We start from the raw sequence: 22012 nt of genomic DNA, 5'->3' as shown, positions 1-22012 counted from the left end.
AGGTTGAAAGGTGTAAGGGGATGTGGGATTTGAGGGATACAAGGAAATGTTTGGAAATGGCCTTGTCTGTGACAAGAGACCATGGGAGTAGACATGGCAAGGTCGAGAGGTTGGCCTAGTATGGATAATCCAATATAGAGGGAGAGGTTTAGGGAGGGCAGGTCGTCAGAATTGAGAGGGGACAAGGAGAGCAGTGAAGATTGAAATCACAGGATAATGAGTGCCAAGACTGAGGGAGAAATAGAGGGATGATACCTTGAGAAACCTGGAGTGATGCTTGACCTACATTGACACACAAGGATTTTAAAGGAGAAATGAGAGGGGTAGAACAAGGTGAGGTGCTGGAACATAGACTTTAATTGAAAGCCTCATTCAATTGTCATAAGGGTGAATGGGAAATTAAACATGCATATCATATATTTGCTGGTACTATCAGGCTGGCCATTTAACCTATGCTAATAATCAATTTTCGATACTTTAATGGGGCAGTGAAAGGAGCTTTACTTTGGATCAAACTTCTTGATTGAATGGTTGTTGCTTTAGTTTAAATGGCTGCATGGAACACAAAATTCAATACTTTACATGAAGTTTTTTCTCCTCTCCACCCCTCTTCCCCCCCCCCCCACTTCTTCATCGAAGAGCATTTTGAACTTCTACAAGTACAGTAGTTCCAGCAGATATTTCCTTAATAACTACAGATTTAATGGAAGATACTGATCCTTAATACAGGGAATGATAGGCAACCCATCTAGCTTTGCTGTAATCTATCCACTGGATGGAATACAGATGGTCAATGGTAAAGTAGTTTTAACACATTTGCAATTATGTATTTTTAAAGCTTCTGCAAGGGTTTCTCTCCCCACCTTTCACTCGAAAGAAGAGACTCGTGCGGTTTCTGTAACTGCACTTGCATCTCTTGTACTGTATTCAAGTGGTCATTCATATATAAACGTTGATGGTACTGGCAGGCTATTTGACTATGAAGTATCAAAGCCAATCTTGACACCATTCTCACCAAATATCCACACATAAACTTCATTGGATAACAATTAAGAGCCTTAGGCCACTTTCTCCTTTTCAGCTCAGAGGTTAACAAAGCACCACCAGTACAAGCTGAGCACAATTGAAGCAGAATTGTAATCCAGCAGCATCAGACTGTGATGTAGCTCTACACAATCACTAATTTCAACTCTACTGCCCATATCCTAACTCACACCAAGTCCCATTCACCCATCACCACATGCTTGATGACCTACATGGCTCCTGATCTGGAAATGCCTCTTTTAAAATTCTCATTCTCATTTTCAAATCCCTCTCCATCTCTGGTGTCCTCTAGCCCTACAACCCTCAGATCTCTGCACTCCTCCAATTCCGGCCTCTTCACTCCACCATTGGCGACCATGCCTTCAGTTGCCTAGGCCCCAAGATCTGGAATTCCCTCCCTAAACTTCTCTGCCTCTCTACCCTACTCCCCTCTTTAGGTCGCTCCTTAAAACCTACCTCTTTGACCAAGCTTTTGGTTACCTATCCTAATATCTATGGCTAGGTGGCAGATTTTTTCTGATAACGCTCGTGACATTTTACTACGTTAAAGGCACTATATAAATGCAAGTTGTTGTTGTAGGTGGACTTGCATATATTCAAACAAAATATCGATAGAAGGCAATCATGTAGTTAAAAAGTAAAACTGAGAAGTGGAATGAAACAAAGTACCTCCACATTTAAAATTGCCCAATACTTGAAAAACCACAAGCAAAAGTGTTTAATACATTTCCTTTATTATGCAATAATGCACTTGCCCATACACTGATTTCAGAATCAAATACAACCCTGATGAAACTTGCTATTTTTCTAAGTTTACTAGTTACTGTAAATGTATAAATGATAACATATACAGGTTTCAATTACTCAAAAATATAATCTGCAAAAATGCAATACAACAGCGTAATTTTCATTTGTTGCAATTCACAGAGATAGTTATTTTTGTTCCCCTCACAGCACAAACTACCCAAAAACAGAAAGGAAATTCCTGCACTTATTTACAAAGAAGCACCGATCCACAGTGCTGTAATTATTTATTCGGTTCAACTCCCCTTTCTAAATACACTAAAATCTAGGGTATTTTCCCCCCTTTTTTCAGTGCTCACACATTTACCACAGTGATACATATAAATGTTGGAAGATTTTTATTAAGTGATGTATTAATGCACTAAATATATGCAACAAGCATGTTAAATGATGGAAAAGGTAGTTTATAGTGTGAAGGAAATATTTTCAGCATTTTACTTGTTTAAAAGTCATTGAGTTGTTATGGTGACTTTTTAAAGTTGAAGACTATACGGAGGGAAGCATCCTAAACATAGCATATGGCTGGAATCTGAAGAAACAGCATACCTGTAAGGAAGTATAGAAGGTTTAAATGTTTCCTCGGTAATTTAAAATTTGCATTGGTTCACCAAAAATGGTAGCAGCAAGTCAATGTGCTTCAACTACACTAGAACTTAAGAAATATTTTTGTAAAATATATGCAGACAAGTGCTTTTGAAGACGTTTCCATGCAAATAAAAACCTGAAAAAATTATTGCAGTTAGATTTACTTTTGCAAGATCGAGTCAATTAGAATTCCATATTGGAGGTAGCAAGGAAACCAACTTTCTGCACAGCCTACTCTGCTGGCTGCTCACTGCATTGGCACATTTGTATGCAATTAAGAGATTAGTTGGTAACTCCCAACTTGTAATAGGTTGATGTGGGGTACTTACATTTGATAACATTAAAGTCTGCAGTCGGGTGAGAAAAATGACTTGTACATAAGTACTATAGGGGCCCCAGCATATTGCAACTTAAAATAACCCATTGCTCAATCAGCCACAAAGTCAAAGCAACAGGTACAATAAGCCAACATGGGTGTAAGGAATTAGGAAGGTGCTATGATCAATGGCAATATAGGAAACTGCATTCAAACAAGCTTTGTTTGCCTATGTTGCCAGCAACTTGAAGGGCTCTACTGAATGTTACTGATTGAAAGGGCCTTGCAATAGCATCTCTTATGGCATGTGGAATGTAATTATTACCACAAAATGAAGATTCCTAAATTTTGCCACTTATTCTAAATCCATCATTTTAAAAAATAAATTACTTGTGCAAAATCTGATTATATAATACTGAGCATAATTAGCAAAATCTTTTGCTCTCAAGCTTAAGTCGCCCGCTATTCATATGTCTCTCCTTGCAAGCAAGCTGGGAAGCCTGCAGGACAGCCTCTTCTGAAAATATGGCAAATTCCAGTCTTGCTAAGATGACCTGCTGAGTGTTTCCAGCGTTTTCTATTTTTATGCAAGATAGCATTGTTTTAAATGTGCATTTTCATAAATGCAGATTAGCTCAGCCTCCATAGGCTGAACCTGTTGTTATTTCATGGTGTATTGTACACTCCAACAGGGCCAAACAGACATCAACTTTGTCACTGCAGAATATTCTGTAACATGGATTACACATTACAGATGAAAGACCTACCTAGTAACAGACATACATAGGCTTGACTCCTCTTTGTTTTTCTCTCTCTAACGCTCCTCCCCCACCCCCTTCCAATACACTTAGTTCAGTGCAAAAAAAATTAAGCAAACTCACAACAGTACTCTCATTATCTAAAACAAAGATGCTGGCTGTGATTTACATTTGAGGCAGCAGTATGATTACATAATTTTCATAACCAATGACTTTTTCAAAGCTATCTGGGTAGGGTGGGAAGAGAACAGCTGTACACAACTATTTCACTATGTTTGACAGCTGAAAGCAATTTAAAAGCAGGTACACTAACAGTTCTCGTTTTCTACATGAATGCCATCTCCTTGAATTACTCAAATGCATTAGAACAAAAATATAGTAGCTTAATTTGTTTTAAAAAAATGGTGATTTCCCTGCATATCTAGTTCAGCCAAGGTGCTGCACTAAATAATTTCCTTTGCATTCCTGGCACTGTATAAATCTGCATAAATGTAAAAATCAGGCTACTGTCCAAAACTTGAAATATTTGCTTGGTGCTCAGTGGGTAAATAATGTGGATTTCAATTTTAATTATGGAGCCAACTTTTGTTTTCCTTAAAAAAAAGGTATTTTGAAACATTCTGCTTTGAATTTTGTACATTTAGATGAAAATCCAGAGAAAACATAGGCTTTTGGCACAAAAGCAACTGTACATTTTGTCTGCTATCTCCCCTCCTCTCCCTACCCGACCCCAAATAAACTGAGCTGAAGCCCTACTCTAAACTGTATCAAAAAGATGGAAAAGAAAATTCCATGAAAATTCCTGGAGCAAGGAATGAACTATAGGCAAAACCAAACAAAACTCAATAGCCCCAATGATATTTATTTAATTTGTCCCTTACAGAATACAGGCTTCAGAGTTTGCAACTTTTAAGTTATAAAATATTAAATTTAGATGGGAAAAACTGACATTAAATGATAATTAAAAATAAATAGTAACTGAAATGTAGTCTTTCCTGATTTTTCAAAACTTTTATAAATTTAAATTAAAATGGTAACAGATAAATTTATACAAATCTTCTTGGGTTACTGTTGCAAGTTAGAGGAAAAGCTGTGCTATATGTATACCAAAATTCACATATTTCAATATTTTTTTATTTAGAAATTGTAACCATTCACCAGCTACATATGGATAATTTTGTGTTGGCACAGATTTATATAACATTCACAGTCCAACCTACATCAGCAGTCATCTCAAGAATAGATTTTCCATCTTAGATGCAAAACACCAAGTAGTGCAATTTGGGGGAAAATTACTATTTCAAGTTGGAGAAACTCATTAAGCGCTAAGGACAGGCACACTTCAAATTGCATGTGTTTGAAAATGTATAGGTTTTCATCCATCATTGTTTCTATACTTTGGGGGGAGAAGGAAAGATGATAATTTCCTCTTGGCTACTCACGAGCCACCCATTAAAGTTGCTGATTGAATTGGTGATCCCAATACTTAAACCAATGTAAAACAGGATACTCATTGGTTCTTCTGAAATGCATTACTTCACAGAATGATTAGGACCAAAAAATGGGTAGAACAGCCCTATAAAAAATAAGACTAAATATATCCCCATCGGAGACTTGCAGATCAATATCAAAATGCACTACATTATATAGTGTGATGCATTTAACACATATTGTTTGGTTTGACCTCATCCCTCCCACAGTCATAACTTTCTATACTATGCAGTTTGAAACAACACACTGCTACTGCATCAGCATCGGTGGTTGCTTGGCCTGCCTTTGGTGGATCAACTCCCACTACATAACATTTATGCATATCCAGTGCTTGGTGACCTTTGCTGAGTTGTCCTTTTAATAATGTATTTGGCTTGCAAAGCAGTCTCAAAATCAAACCTATAGTAAAAATTCTTTATAAACAGAGCTAGTCAAACTGCATAATATACTTGATTTGGAGTTGGAGGGGGGATGGGGAAGTAAGAGAAATCTTTATTTTCATTAGCAACTCAACAGCTGAAGTCAGTAGAAAAACAGTTCAGGTGTCATGAGCACTTTCAGCATAGTCAGTGGGGTGTACAATATAAGGGAATCCACTTCAATCACAGAAACCTTGACTAAATACATAGTTATATTAGAGTGTGGATATAGAGGACGGGGTGGCTATGTGGAGGAAATGTACACACTTCCAGTAATAGATGAGTAGCTTTGGTTCAGTTGCATCATATGCACATGTTGCATTCAACAGATGTCCCTAGTTGCATCAGAGCAATAGTATCCTACAACTTGTTCTGTTAGCAACTATACCCCTCCACAGCTCAAGCTAAAACCATCGGACTCTGTTGATGGTGAATTCAAGTTTAGATGTAATCAGAACAGATCATCTCTAAACTATATCTGAGATCCATCATTCAGTGGTTCAAGCAGAATTTAGATGCTCCTTCTGACCTTTCCTCAACCAGCTTGCCCCAATACAATAATGGTCAATTTCTCGGATTTAATCTTTAATATCGAAAGAGATTGGCAGCCACAACTTTTAAAAAGATGCCAGCTGTTTCATGATTTGAAATTGTCCAAAATAAGCACCCCAAAAACACATTAGACCTTTTTCCAAATCTGACTATACTTTTTCTTTTCACACACTGTGAAAAATGAACTCTCATTCTGCACAGCAAAGCACTAAGATAACCCAGTAACTGTTGCCAGCCAAACAACATGTAATACATTGCACCCAGTCACAAGAGGATGAAGTCCTCCTAAATTGGTGAAAAGGAACAGGAAGTAAACAGGACTATTAATAGCAACTTTGATTTTAAAAGTATTGAATTGAAATACTTATCTGGCAGTAAGTTAAAGATTAAAAACCAAATCAAGAGGTCTGATAGGATCTATGAACAGTTTAGGATTTGTCGGAACCTGGCTGGGCTGCCATCTTGTAATTCCTTTTCACGTTCTGTTCAATTGCTAATATTTACTGATAACCTCTTGTACATTCTTCATTTTCCTGCTTTTGGGTCAGGAGTAGTTTCAGTTATGTTCAGCAGAGAGAAGAAAAGAAACTGCACCGAACAGGTCAACAAATATCAACATCTATTCAAGCCTATTCAGTGGGTCGATGACTATTCAAGACAGACTGACTGTTTTCTACTCAGCATTTCCTCACACAAAACAGATCTTGCATTTGATTGTAAATTTAGATTGGGAATCAGTAAGATAATGTAAGTTCAATGACAGTTTAAAAAGATGAATAAGCCTCGAGTCTTGGTCTGTGTTCATCTGCCTTCATCCAGGTATTTGGTGCTTACTGAACTTTGTGTTGATGCAGCTCCGCTGTCTCTACATGAACTGCAACTGAGAGAATGGAGAAGGATATTAGTTTAAAAAAATGCTTTCTAGTATGAAAGGAATGTATGAAAATAGCCACTTTTGTTTTCATCTGTCAGCAATCAGAAAACCCACACGTGGCCACCTGTGGTAAGTATTTCACTTGGGGGAAATAGGGGTTGAGGTTTTGTAAAAGTGACACTTGCCATTGCAACTACTGAAGTCAAAGGTTTGTTGTATACAAGTAGTGCCATGTTCTAAAATGACAGTCACTGAAAGTTCAGGGAAGAAATTAACAACTGTAATTCATTCCTTCACAAGGAGGGTGTGATTGGGATTACGGAGACGTGGCTCCAGGATGATCAGGGCTGGGAACTCAACATCCAGGGGTATTCAACATTCAGGAAAGATAGAATAAAAGGAAAAGGAGGTGGGGTAGCATTGCTGGTTAAGGAGCAAATTAAGGCAATAGTTCGGAAGGACATTAGCTTGGATGATGTGGAATCTATATGGGTAGAGCTGCAGAATACCAAAGGGCAAAAAACGTTAGTGGTAGTTGTGTACAGACCTCCAAACAGTAGTAGTGATGTTGGGGAGGGCATCAAACATGAAATTAGGGGTGCGTGCAATAAAGGTGCAGCAGTTATAATGGGTGACTTTAATATGCACATAGATTGGGTTAACCAAACTGGAAGCAATACGGTAGAGGAGGATTTCCTGGAGTGCATAAGGGATGGTTTTTTAGACCAATATGTCGAGGAACCAACTAGGGGGGAGGCCATCTTAGACTGGGTGTTGTGTAATGAGAGAGGATTAATTAGCAATCTCGTTGTGCGAGGCCCCTTGGGGAAGAGTGACCATAATATGGTGGAATTCTGCATTAGGATGGAGAATGAAACAGTTAATTCAGAGACCATGGTCCAGAACTTAAAGAAGGGTAACTTTGAAGGTATGAGGCGTGAATTGGCTAGGATAGATTGGCGAATGATACTGAAGGGGTTGACTGTGGATGGGCAATGGCAGACATTTAGAGACCGCATGGATGAACTACAACAATTGTACATTCCTGTCTGTCGTAAAAATAAAAAAGGGAAGGTGGCTCAACCGTGGCTATCAAGGGAAATCAGGGATAGCATTAAAGCCAAGGAAGTGGCATACAAATTGGCCAGAAATAGCAGAGAACCCGGGGACTGGGAGAAATTTAGAACTCAGCAGAGGAGGACAAAGGGTTTGATTAGGGCAGGGAAAATGGAGTACGAGAAGAAGCTTGCAGGGAACATTAAGACGGATTGCAAAAGTTTCTATAGATATGTAAAGAGAAAAAGGTTAGTAAAGACAAACGTAGGTCCCCTGCAGTCAGAATCAGGGGAAGTCATAATGGGGAACAAAGAAATGGCGGACCAATTGAACAAGTACTTTGGTTCGGTATTCACTGAGGAGGACACAAACAACCTTCCGGATATAAAAGGGGTCGGAGGGTCTAGTAAGGAGGAGGAACTGAGGGAAATCCTTATTAGTCGGGAAATTGTGTTGGGGAAATTGATGGGATTGAAGGCCGATAAATCCCCAGGGCCTGATGGACTGCATCCCAGAGTACTTAAGGAGGTGGCCTTGGAAATAGCGGATGCATTGAGAGTCATTTTCCAACATTCCATTGACTCTGGATCAGTTCCTATGGAGTGGAGGGTAGCCAATGTAACCCCACTTTTTAAAAAAGGAAGGAGAGAAAACAGGGAATTACAGACCGGTCAGCCTGACATCGGTAGTGGGTAAAATGATGGAATCAATTATTAAGGATGTCATCGCAGTGCATTTGGAAAGAGGTAATATGATAGGTCCAAGTCAGCATGGATTTGTGAAAGGGAAATCATGTTTGACAAATCTTCTGGAATTTTTTGAGGATGTTTCCAGTAGAGTGGACAAGGGAGAACCAGTTGATGTGGTATATTTGGACTTTCAGAAGGCTTTCGACAAGGTCCCACACAAGAGATTAATGTACAAAGTTAAAGCACATGGGATTGGGGGTAGTGTGCTGGCATGGATTGAGAACTGGTTGTCAGACAGGAAGCAAAGAGTAGGAGTAAATGGGGACTTTTTCAGAATGGCAGGCAGTGACTAGTGGGGTACCGCAAGGTTCTGTGCTGGGGCCCCAGCTGTTTACACTGTACATTAATGATTTAGACGAGGGGATTAAATGTAGTATCTCCAAATTTGCAGATGACACTAAGTTGGGTGGCAGTGTGAGCTGCACGGAGGATTCTATGAGGCTGCAGAGCGACTTGGATAGGTTAGGTGAGTGGGCAAATGCATGGCAGATGAAGTATAATGTGGATAAATGTGAGGTTATCCACTTTGGTGGTAAAAACAGAGAGACAGACTATTATCTGAATGGTGATAGATTAGGAAAAGGGCAGGTGCAAAGAGACCTGGGTGTCATGGTACATCAGTCATTGAAGGTTGGCATGCAGGTACAGCAGGCGGTTAAGAAAGCAAATGGCATGTTGGCCTTCATAGCGAGGGGATTTGAGTACAAGGGCAGGGAGGTGTTGCTACAATTGTACAGGGCCTTGGTGAGGCCACACCTGGAGTATTGTGTACAGTTTTGGTCTCCTAACCTGAGGAAGGACATTCTTGCTATTGAGGGAGTGCAGCGAAGGTTCACCAGACTGATTCCCGGGATGGCGGGACTGACCTATCAAGAAAGACTGGATCAACTGGGCTTGTATTCACTGGAGTTCAGAAGAATGAGAGGGGACCTCATAGAAACGTTTAAAATTCTGACGGGGTTAGACAGGTTAGATGCAGGAAGAATGTTCCCAATGTTGGGGAAGTCCAGAACCAGGGGGCACAGTCTAAGGATAAGGGGGAAGCCATTTAGGACCGAGATGAGGAGGAATTTCTTCACCCAGAGAGTGGTGAACCTGTGGAATTCTCTACCACAGAAAGTTGTTGAGGCCAATTCACTAAATATATTCAAAAAGGAGTTAGATGAAGTCCTTACTACTAGGGGAATCAAGGGGTATGGTGAGAAAGCAGGAATGGGGTACTGAAGTTGTATGTTCAGCCATGAACTCATTGAATGGTGGTGCAGACTAGAAGGGCCGAATGGCCTACTCCTGCACCTATTTTCTATGCTTCTATGTTTGCTGCTGACTGATAAGTGGAGAAAAAGGCCCATATAAAATGAATAGTTTTAAGTGCAATGTTTTACCTGAGCTCCATTAACTGGTGCAAAAGGGTTAGTTGCCCTCATTACAGCCTGAGGATACATCATTGGCTGCTGTGTTACCACAGGCACTGTTCCCATTGCAGGTACCTGAGAGTGATATTAATAAGAGTCAAAATTAACCAGTAAAAACCTAAATGACCGACAATATATCTATGCAGCTATTACACAAAGAATAAATTGTGTTCCCAGGGAGTGCAGAATTATCTCTATACTGCACTGAGACTGGATGGAAAAAAAATATATAGCAATGTCTGCTCCTGCCATTTTCCCTTGATATAACATGAATGTAATGCAAAAAAATGAAAGAAAATTCAACATAGTTTGCTCATTTAATTCTAATGGTTGCTTTAGACAGTAACAGCATTGGAGGTAACCCTATAAACAAAGGGAAACCAAAGCCTCGGACGGCACTAAGTGCTCCATGGGAGAGGGCTTGCCTTCTGGTACTATTATTGCCATTTTAAGTCTGGACACAGGCAACATGACCTCTGAAACTATACATACAGCCCACCAGTGCAGTTTTCCCATTGCTGTCCATTATGGACCTACTGCTAATGCCGTGAAAATTTCAGCTAGTCTGAAAAAATAAATAATGTGCAATGAGTGATTATCTGCTCCACAATATATATGGCAAAACCAGCACCATCTATAAAACAGCACATAGATTTTAAGGCCCCAATATTATCAAAAGGACATTACAGGGAAATACTTCCACATTGCCTCAATCTCAAATGAGCACCAAAGTTACATTCCTATTTCCCACATCAGGAATCCTTCTGGTTTCTCCAGGAATCTTAATGTATTCCTTACGAACAAGATTAAGACTGTTCAAATTAATTTGATTTCCTTTCGGGTGCAGGTGGAGAGGAAGTGGAGAGTACCTGAAAGGAGAAAAGGTTTCAAGTCCAGTTCCTGAGTGGAAGGACAATGTAACTCTCTTTATGAATTCTATGTAAACACATAATTATCACCACAATGTGGGAAATATTTTCCTAAAAATGTATTGCATATATATTTGATAGGAGACATCAGGGGCTCCACAATGACTTAGTGGGTAAATGCACAGCACTGAGCTAAATAGGTCATGGAGATCTCAGGTTCAGTCTGATCTCAGCCAAGGCAGTGCTAAGACACTGGCAGTCTGAATGTTCTTGAGGATGGATGATGGGAGAATGATGACCAGGATGGAATTTAAAAAACACAGTCCCCGCTCTCGATTAATATCCATTATCCTTTGCTGGTAAATCTGTCTTTGAAGTCATAAAAGGACAGGATCAAGTATGGCTATTGACAGACTGTATGACCTATACTCCAGCACAAGTTACTGCATTCAGGACAGGAGAGAATAAGTGGAAAGAATACAAACATATTAGGTACTCACCATTCCATACACAGGCACTTGAGATGTTGACACTGGGAAAGACATTGGGGCAGGCACCTGCATTGCAAATAAAATATTTGCTAAATAATATAGCACAAGCCTCTTTATGACCTATCATTTAAATGGATTTAAAAAAAAAGGTATTACACTTCATTTGTGCCTCTACAAGCAGCTCAGAAAAAAAAAAAGAGAGGCCAATTGTCAACCAGGCTGCTCTTCGATACCTCCTCCCTATCTGTTATACAGCATAGGTTGTAGTCCTAGATAGTCTGCTAATAATGCACAGCACAGCAGAGGCAAGCACAAAGAGCAAATACACAATACTTGGTACAGACCATAACTAAGATCCCTTTTTACTGCTTGGTAACATGTCTCATCTCAAATTTAGTTAAGCATTCCATATTGTGCTTGTTTATTTCTTGGATTCTGTCATGTTAGTTGCAATCTCAGAAGCAGAATCTATGTCAAAACCATCTCCAAAAAGAATTAGTCCCATATTTTTTTTTGCAGATTCATGCCTACAATTCACTATTACTCATTTTTACTTCTGACTTTGTATGAAGTAAAAAAAAACTTTACAAATCATCAGCTATTAACTATATTTGAAACAAGTCTGAAAAGCAAAGGATAGAACATGGAGGCACTTTCCCTTCCCCCCTGGTTTTGAGGATTTGGAAAGCGGATGCATGCCCAAACTTTTCCATAGAATTCTTGCTGCTCAATTTACATATTGAGGGTGCTTTTGGATCAAAGGTCAAAGGTCAATGAGGGGAGGTGACCAGTGAAGTGCAATATGTATAGATACCCAAGCAGGACACGGGATGAATATACCTGCACTAGTGTCAGAACCACTATGCTCAAACAGCAGATTGCTAAATGTGAGAAGTTGCTCGATGCATCGCATTTTATGGAAGCCAGAGAGAATTTTTTAAGAGCAGATGTTCCATAGCTTGGATACACCAGATGTTTACAAAGGAAAGTAAGGAAGTGAATTCCTGGTGAAAGGTGACAGGAGGAATAAATTTAGCCAGAAGGCAAGCAGACAGGCTGGGATCCCACAGCACTGAAATTAACCAACTTATTTTCTGACTTGGACTGTGATGAGTCAATTGAGGGTCAGCTGCTGGAAGTTATTTCTGAAGGAATGGAGGAGGTCGATCTAGAAGCCATATTTGGGGGAACAGCGAGAATAAATAAATAGTGGGGCACTTAATGATAAGGGAACAGACAGATATTGTATCTCTCTAGCCAAAACTGAGTCCAGTGGGGTATATTGATTTCCTGATGAAAGGGTGAAGATCAAGGAGCACAAGGACAGATTTTCAAGAGGCTGTATGACCAACAAATGGTTGTAGTTGATATGGGAACAAATAATGTATGATATAGTAATACATCAATGCTGCTATACAATAGAAGCAGCATTTGACATTCGGATTCACAATTTGGAGAGATGACATTCCTCAAGCGTAATATTTAAACAGGATTATGATTCATAAGGGGTACAATCACCAAGTGAATTTATGAAATTGAAGATGAAACTCAATCCATAGATTTGTGTGTGCAAATTAATTTGCAATTCCAGCTCAAAGCACTTCTCTCTCTCTCACCCTCAATGGCACATGGGTATTCTGAATCAAAGGATTATACAAGTAAAACTGGTTAATTTACATAACCTGGAAACAGCAATCTCTGGATTGTTACCTGAACCATGCATAAATTGACATAAGGACAAACAGATTAAAAGGTTACATGCGTGGCTCAAAGAGTGGTATAGGAAGCCAGGGGTTTCACTTCATGGGGCACTGGCACCAGTACTGGGGAAAGAGTGAGCTGTTCCGTTGTGATGGGTTCCACTTAAACTGGGAGCAGTGTCCTGGTGAACCCAATAACTAGGGCAGTAGACAGAGCTTTAAACTAATGAAGGGGAGGGGGGGCGGGGGGGGGGGGGAAAGAGGGGAAGATTCGGGAAAGGATAAATTCAAAGGCAGGAAGAGAAATGTCAAGGCTGTAGAGCAGAGTAGCAATCTGGGTAAACATAAGCAGTGTGTCAGGAAGGGACAGAGAGCTTAATTTGTTAATGAGTGACATCAGAGAAAAATAGAAAAAAAAATTAAAGCTAAAGGCGCCATATTTGAATGCACGAAGCATTCGCAGCAAAATAGATGAATAGCAGAGGTAGAAATAAATGAGTTTGATCCAATAGCCATTATGGAGACACGGTTGCAGATTGACCAAGGTTGGGAACTAAATATTCCACGATACTTGACTTTTAGAAGAGATAGGCAAAATGGAAAACGTGGGGAGGTTAGCCCTGATAATAAAGGATGGGATTAAAAACGAGAGAGAGAAATGATCTTAGCTCAGAAAATCAAGACATAGAATCACTTTGGGTGGACCTAAGAAACAACAAGTGACAGAAAACACTGGTGGGAGTAGATTATAGGCCCCATATCATTAGTTTTAGAGCCATGCACAGTATAAATCAGGAAAGTAGACATGCATGGAACAAAAGTAACACAATAATCATGGGGAATTTCAATTTTCATATAGACTGGGAAAATCACATTTACAGTAATAGTGTAGAGGACAAGCTCATGAAATGCATTCAAGATAGTTTTCTTGATCAGTATGTCGAGGAACCAACTGGGGAAGAGATTATTTTAGATCTAATATTGTGCAACGAGACAGGGTTCATTAATAACCTTGTAGTAAAGGCGCTTCTGGGGGCAAAAGTGATCATAATATAATCACATTTTATATTCAGCTTGAGAGTGATTTAGTTAAGTCCGAAACTAGGGTCTTAAATCTGAACAAAGGTACGAGGGGTAAGGTGGCTAAGGTAGATATGAAACTAGATTAAAAGATATGATCGTATATAAGCAATGGCAAACGTTCAAAGAAAATTCACAACTCGTAATGAATATACATTCCCCTAAGGAATAAAAATCCCACAGGAAAAATGGTCCAACTTTGGTTAACAAAAAGTTAAAGATAGTATTAGATTAAGGAAGAGACTTGTAATAATACCAAAAAAAAGTAATAAGCCTGAGGATTTCAGAATTCAGCAAAGGATGACCAAGAAATTGAGAGAGAGGAGAGAATATGAGTGTAAACTGGCACGGAAGGAGACACAGAAAGAATGGGGAACCAAGGGCCTCGAGAGAATGAGGAACTTAAAGAAATTAGTATTCGTAGAAACTATAGACCAGTTCACCTTACATCAGTAGTAGGGAAAATGCTAGAATCTATTATTAGGGACATGGTATCAGGGCACTTAGAAAATCATAATATAATTCGGCAGAGTCAACACGGAATTATGAAAGGGAAATCATGTTTGACAAATCGGTTACAGTTTTTTGAGGTTGTAACTAGCAGGGTAGATAAAGGAGAGCCAGTGGATGTAGTATATTTGGATTTTCAAAAATCATTTGGCAAGGTGCCACACAAGAGGTTTTTGCACAAAACTAGGGTTCATGGGATATGGACTGAGGATTGGTTAATGGACAGAAAACATTAGGAATAAACAAGTCATTTTCGGGTTGGCAGGCTGTAGCTAATGGGATATCGCAAGGATCAGTGCTTGGGCCTCAGCTATTTACAATTTATATTAATGACTTAGATGAGGGGACCGAACGTAATGTATCCAAGCTTGCAGACAATACAAAGCTAGGTGGGAAAATAATTTACGAGGAGGATGCAAAGAGATATAGACAGGTTAAGTGAGTGGGCAAGAACATGACAGATGGAATATAATGTGGGGAAATGTGAAGTTATCCACTAGCAGGAAAGATAGAAAAGCAGAATATCTTTTTAAATGGAGAGATTGGGAAAGGTTGGTATTCAGAGACCTGGGTGTCGTTGTACACGAATCACAAAGTTAACATGCAAGTTACAGCAAGCAATTAGGAAAACAAATGGTATGTTAACCTTTATTACAAAAGGATTGGAATACAAGAGTAAATAAACCTTACTGCAATTACATAGGGCCTTGGTGAGACCACACCTGGAGTACTGTGTACAGTTTTGGTCTCCTTACCCAAGGAAGGATATACTTGCCTTCGAAGGAGAGCAACAAAGGTTGACTAGAGAGATTCCTGGGATTGCAGGAATTGTCCTACAAGGAGAGATTGAGTAGACTAGGCCTATATTCCCTGAAGTTTAGAAGAATGAGAGGTGATCTCATTGAAACGTATAAAATTCTTAAGGGGCTTGACAGGGTAGATGCAGGGAGGATGTTTCCCCTGGCTGGGGAGTGTAGAACTAGGGGTCGCCATCTCAGAATAAGAGGTCGGCCATTTGGGACTGAGGTAAGGAGAAATTTCATGCAAAGAGTTGTGAATCTTTGGAATTCTCTACATCGGAAGGCTCTGGTTGCTCAGTCGTTAAATATATTCAAGACAGAGAACGATAGAATTTTGGATACTAATGGAATCCAGAGTGAGTCATAAAGGCCAGCCACAAGATTAAAACAGCCCTGCAAAGTATTCAGCTCTTAGCTGATGTCTTTATGGTTCTGTATGATTCGGAGTTTGCGCACTTTCGGTGGAGCATTATTTCTTTGAAAAGTGTGTTGCAAGTAGAGATTTCTGGTGACGCAAGACAGTTTATAGATTGTAGCAGGAATGATGCACTTGTTCGATTCAGAGTAAATTAAACTGTCGTCAATACTTCAGTTTATAGAATCCACATTTCTGAAGTTATAAACATACCATTGGTGGGACGTTCATTGGCGCTGCACTCCAGGAGGTTGACGTAGCAGTCTTTGGCTGCCAGTTTGATCCTCCCGTCAATTTCCTTTCTCCACTCTGGGTCCACTGCTGATCCATTCTAGCACATAATAAAGTAGAAAGTTCAGCTTTTTTGTAGGAAAATAAATGAGGTGGTTTTCACCTCAATCAATAGGTGACATCACTTGATGTTCCTGCTGCAATCGGCGGTCCTAGAATGGAACTTTCAATGCAGTTGTCATTTGCTACAGTTCATGTTGCACCATTTCGTGGCGTGGCCACTTTCTAGTTAAGGAACTGAAGGGCCTTCTCCAGCAAATGTGCAAAATCGAGGACGAAGCAGTGAGGTGGATTTGTGGCATAAAGGGGAATCTGTTGCAAGCTCTGGTATACACTACCTGTTACTAGAGCACGCTAGAGGCTGTTATAACAGGTATACCATTTTTTTCAAAGCCTCTCAAAAGATTATTTGGATTAAGCAGTTAGTGACAAGTAAGCCTGGTAAATGGCACTGGACTTGGCTTTCGAGATCAAGGTGTTGCTGTAATGCAAAAGGTGGCTACTGTAATATGAAGTGCCCTGTGTACATTCTTCTACCAAGCTTACTACAGGTGGAAATTGTATATTTGATAAAGAAATAGAATTGGGAATGATACCTGCTGGAATGCATTACCTGGCGGCCAGTTACAAGAACAAGCGAATAGCTGCTGCTCCGGAAGCTCTGCAACTCCAACTGCTGAAACCACTATTCAAAGTATTATGGTGTATCCAAGCCGTGTATTGTGCTAACTCATCAATTGCTTAATTCAGGTCGACTTGAGGCTCTTTGACAAAGAGCTGTGCTTATTGTGAGACAGAGTTCCTCTACATGCTATATGTGGGCTGATCCGACCTGTGAGACACCACTGCAGGTCAGGGCTATAAATAGAGCTGGAGCGCCGGGCCCTGGAACATCGTGGGCGAAGGTGCGGTGAATGAGGGTATGGGGCCCAAAAGAGCAGAGGGTCCAGGGGCAGCACGGGCCTGCCCACACTGCGATGTGCGCTTGCACTAGGTCCGTGTAGCAGAGCAGGTCTCCAGTCGTCCTGGTTTAACCCTCGCCACTGGATAAAGGCCTAGCTCTGTCGAGCCAGTGTGGTGGCTGATATGCAACGGTCACCACACATTAAAAAAAATCCACGCACAGACATCTTCCACCCCCTCAATTGGAGTTCAGGACTGGAACATCGGGTCCTTCATTGAAACATCTGTGAACTCTTGTGGAAGCAAGTCATCCTCGTTCGAGGGACCGCCTATGATGACGATGAGGATGCATGGCAATGTATTCACATTTTATGGCGAGCTGTGTGCTTCGCCATGCTGCTTGTGAAGAGCTCCTAGCACCTGATGTCAAACTAGCAAAGGCTCAAACTTACGCTGGTCAGTTGTCTAACAAACAACTCTTAACCATCCTCTCCTTGGTTCGGGGTAGGGAGCGGGAGTCGCATGGAGAGGAGACGAGGGAAGATGGAGTCTCCTTGGATTGAGATGGCTACAAAATGACATCCGACAATGGAAATTTGGAAACAATTCAACCCTACACAACAGATTTAGTAATCGGATACATAAATCAGGCAGATTTGCAGGAATCCAGGGCAAGGCTGATCAACCAGACAGCCAGCCTCATTCACTATTAAAATCAGGAGGGGTTATGTGGTCCAAGCTGGACAAATGGCAGGAAGCTGCTCTGGTAAGCTATATAATTTTAGCCAGTTAAATTCCATCAGTATTCTAGTGCACATTTGGGGATCTGTAAACATTGGTTTTACCAATCTGCTCCTGACCTCCTTAGGTAAGTGGCATGTGCCTCTAATGGAAGTGTGCGCACCTCATTACTGCAAACAGAAACCTTAGAAATGGGTGTAGATTTCTCAGTAGCGTAAATTTAGAAACTCAAACATTGCAAAGGGTTTCCATGTATGTCAGATACCCACTGACCCAAAAAACATTCACATCAGTAGTCATGCTGCCCCCAAGATGCTAACTGCCCACTTTTCTATATAGCTGTTCCCGGATGTATCTGTAACCAAAATCAAAGTGGCTCCTTAACACAAGATGAGGCTTCAAAAGCCATGTTTCCACAAAGGGAAAATAAATTTGACATCCAAAATTCTATGGATTTGAGGGGGAAATCTACGTACTTTGTACCAGATAAGGACATAGACCCACTGAAAAGCAGGAGACCTGCGATATTTTGTGGTAGGAAAGGTAGTGGTTTACAGAGGGCGGGTGAGCAAATGGTGCTAGGGAGAGTCAAGTATTGTTGGACTCAACAATATGCTGGAAGATGTTACACAGGCAAGTTCCAATTTACCCTTAAAATTTTTGTTGTTGTTGCTGTAATCAAGGAATGTGTGAAAGGAAGCAGATTGTTGTTTTCCCACAAAAGCAACTGAACAAATCACAATAGAAATTTGAAATTAGCCTGACTGGTGAGAGGATTGGAGGCCTTGGAAGACCAAACCCATTCCTCCTATTCTCCCTTTTTCTCTCTCTCCCCCTTCTTCCCAGTTAAATTCGGTTTCCTGAACCACAAGAATTGTTAAATATTGAGGTCCTTACTTTTTCACTGGGGTTCCTCCAAAATTCAAATCTGTGAAAAGAAAAAAAAAAGTCATTGGAGCTTCAACGGTCAATTGTGCCACAATCGGCACCATAGAATAGAGGCAGTAGAAATCCTGCAGTAGATTAGGCACTTTTATTTCAATTTAAAAAAATACAAAGAAAACAACTTGTTGTTATAGCACCTTTAACGTAGTAAAATGCCCCAAGGCGCTTCACAGGAGTGTTAACAAAATTTGACACCGAGCCACATAATGAGATATTAGGACAGATGACCCTTGGTCAAAGAGGTAGGTTTTAAGGAGCATCTTAAAGGAGGAGAGAGGTGGAGAGGTGTAGGGAGGGAATTCTAAGGCTCAAGGTCGTGGCAGCTGAAGGTACGAGCCCCAATGTTGGAGCGATTTAAATCGGGGATGCTCAAGAGGCAGAATTGAAGGAGCGGATTACAGAATAAGGAGGGGCGAGGCCATGAAGGAATTTGAAAAGGATGTGTATTTTAGAACAGAGGCATTGCTCAACTGGGAGCCAATGTAGGTCCGCAAGCACAGGGGTGATAGGTGAATGGGAATAGGTGCAAGTTAGGACACGGGTAGCAGAGTTTTGGATGACCTCAAGTAGGATCGGAGTTTGTAGCGGAGACCGAAGACAATGGCTCCTTGTCTTCCAAATATTTAATTGGAGTAAATTTCTACTCATTGGACAAGCAGTCTGGCAATTTAGAGACAGTGGAGGGGTCGAGAGAGGTAGTGGTGAGGTAGAGCTGGGTGTTGTCAGCGTAAATGTCGAAGCAGCTTTAATGTGTGAAGCAATTATGCCATAGCAGCAGACCGCAGATGAAGCATCAACCTGACTCAGTGGTGGCATTTTCATCTCAAGTCAGAAAAGCCAGTGAGTGGCCTGAGCGGAACATCCAGACCGCTGCTCCTTAGTGGGAATGTTGACTTCAGTGTAGTACTGAGGGAGTGCTGCATTGTAAGAGAATGTCAACTGAGACGTTAGGCCCCAGTCTACCTGTTCAGGTGGTGCAAAAGATTCCATAGGAGAACTCCCCTGTTGTTCTATGGTGCTCTGGTAAACATTTATTCCTCTATCACCACCACCAAAACAGATTCTCTCATTGCTGTTTGTGAAACCTTGCTGTGAGAAAATTGGCTGCCATTTTTTTCTCCATAACAAGTGACTACACTTCAGAATTAATTCCTTGACTGAAGTACTTTGGGACATCCTGAGGACACTAAAGGCACTATATAAATGCAAGTTCTTTATCACATTGGATTTTGTTGGCTAACTCTTGCCCTCAAAAACATTGCCATATGAAAACATGTAGTGTTCTGAATTTCTAATATTTGCTTCCTGAGGCTCTAGTCTAATCCACAATTTGAAAACATATTCAATTAGCTACTTACAAGCAGGGGTCACAAATGAGTACATGTACACTCATCTCTTCAGCTGAACCTCATCACTTTCCCTAATTGCTCAGTGCTTCATGTTTTGCCACAGTCTCTCACTCCACCAACCCTTCATCATAAAGCACCCTGGGAATTGTTAGACATTGGCCCAGAATTTGCTGCCAAAGTAATGGTGAGGCTAATGGCATTCACTGTTATTTTTGCGCAAATGGTATAGCAACTTCAGGTAAGGGGCAGATGTGCGGTTAAACACTGTTATCTAAAAGTTGCTGTCTGAGTTAGCTTGCGGAATTGGCTCCTCACCATTGAAATGCATTGCATGACATATTGTGCTGTAGATACAAACTAAACCCACCACAGAAAGTTAAATCAAATAATTTCAAGTCCAAGTACCCTTTTAGCAACATGGTAAGTGTTGATTACTGCCAATCAACCTGTCTGGCATTGAAAATTAACTATTACAAGTATGGAGTCTCATACTTTCAGGTTTTAATTGTTAGGAAATTTTGAACATGTAAAATGTAAACTTAAAAAACCTTTTCCTTGTCTTTTTTTTGCTCTCTCTCTCTTAAATCAGTCTTTCTTTCCCTCTCTATTTCTCTTTCTGTACCTGATTTGACATTGAATTCACCTACTCGAATTTACACCACTTTAGTCCTTGTGCTGTTAATTTCACAACCCTTCAATTTGATTAAGGAGAAACAGTTGCTTGCCTTGTTCACTCAGGTCCCAGAAACCCCATTTCCTTCATTGTGACGTTATCAACTTGCACTTTGGCAACTTGCCACACATAAAATCAAAAATCTAACCGTGCAAGGGTAAGTTTAACTAACAGCGGATGGTATTCGATGTCTTGCTACAGCAATTAATGGCCTAAATACAAGCAATTGTTGAATATTTACCTTTTAAGCAAGTGTACAACATAAAACCAGCTCATTCAAATGAGTGCAGATCACTGCTCATTTTTAAATTCCCCACCAGCTACCCCTAAAACCCTAGTCCAATGAGTTAAATGCCGCGGTTTGAATTTACCTGGGCACTGTACAACAATTTCCCTATGTGGTAGTGTTTAATTTTTGAGGATCAATCCATTGGAAAAAATAGACAATGTTATTGGCAAGGATTCCACATCCCGTACAGCCCCTCCCCCCACCTCCAATGATCATTACAGTCCCTTCCCTCTCAGGTGGTCAGTTGTCAAGGTTTCTAGCTAAACTCCAATATAATGGTTAAGGAAATAAACTATTGTGAGGCTTGCAACATGTTTGAACATCAATGTAGATTTCTAAACTATAGGGTCTTCAAATAATGACTCCAGTTATGGGACCAGGTGCAGCAGCCTAACCAGAGCAGAAATCATTGGGATATTAGCTTATAAAAAGAGTTGCCCACAATCACTTCTTTAGCCCTTCGTGACGCTCCTCAAATAGCAATAGACTAGCTTGTTTTTAAATACGTACTGCCCACAAGGTTGGCGAGGGATGAATCCAAGTCAGTTGCTAGTAGGTTGCTATTCTGTTGGCTCACTGGGGGTGTCGTCTGATTTTTGGCAAGGAGAGTTGGCATCAGCATTTCACCTGGTTCACCAAAACCTTAAGAAAATAATGGAGTCACAAAGTTAAGGCAAAGCCCACATGTACAATCCTCCAAACTATCTTTCCAAGTTTCAAATTTCATAATGTAATATATTCCAAACAATGGCTCAACAGTTCCCTTACCTTATCAACTGTTTTCACCAATTTAACACAATGTAGGCTGAGGAAGTGTGAGACACACATGGATTCTACATGCTTTATTGAAAGCTGAAATTGCTACTCAAACTCATTCTATCCTAGGTACAGAA

General features: G+C 40.4%; 1 protein-coding gene across 9 annotated transcripts in view; it reads right to left on the bottom strand.

Annotated features, from left to right (window-relative positions):
* Positions 1-1775: 1775 nt before the first annotated feature.
* The window catches only part of LOC139265566 (phosphatidylinositol-binding clathrin assembly protein-like), a 156920-nt gene continuing 136683 nt past the window's right edge, over positions 1776-22012 (bottom strand). For 7 of the 9 annotated variants that reach the window (XM_070882653.1, XM_070882644.1, XM_070882647.1 and 4 more), the window contains 6 exons: positions 21630-21761; positions 18761-18791; positions 16142-16259; positions 11433-11489; positions 10034-10138; positions 1776-6849 (listed from right to left, as the gene is read on the bottom strand). In XM_070882653.1, coding sequence (XP_070738754.1) covers positions 6835-6849; positions 10034-10138; positions 11433-11489; positions 16142-16259; positions 18761-18791; positions 21630-21761 — 458 coding nt within the window. In that variant the 3' untranslated portion in view covers positions 1776-6834. The remainder of the gene's footprint in view (positions 6850-10033; positions 10139-11432; positions 11490-16141; positions 16260-18760; positions 18792-21629; positions 21762-22012) is intronic. The other 2 variants (XM_070882645.1, XM_070882651.1) reach the window with 1 other exon arrangement.

This window comes from Pristiophorus japonicus, chromosome 6 (genome assembly GCF_044704955.1).
Source record: "Pristiophorus japonicus isolate sPriJap1 chromosome 6, sPriJap1.hap1, whole genome shotgun sequence".
Lineage (NCBI taxonomy): Eukaryota > Metazoa > Chordata > Chondrichthyes > Pristiophoridae > Pristiophorus > Pristiophorus japonicus.
Note: the sequence above shows the minus strand (reverse complement) of the source record. Positions and strands in the feature narration are given on the sequence as shown.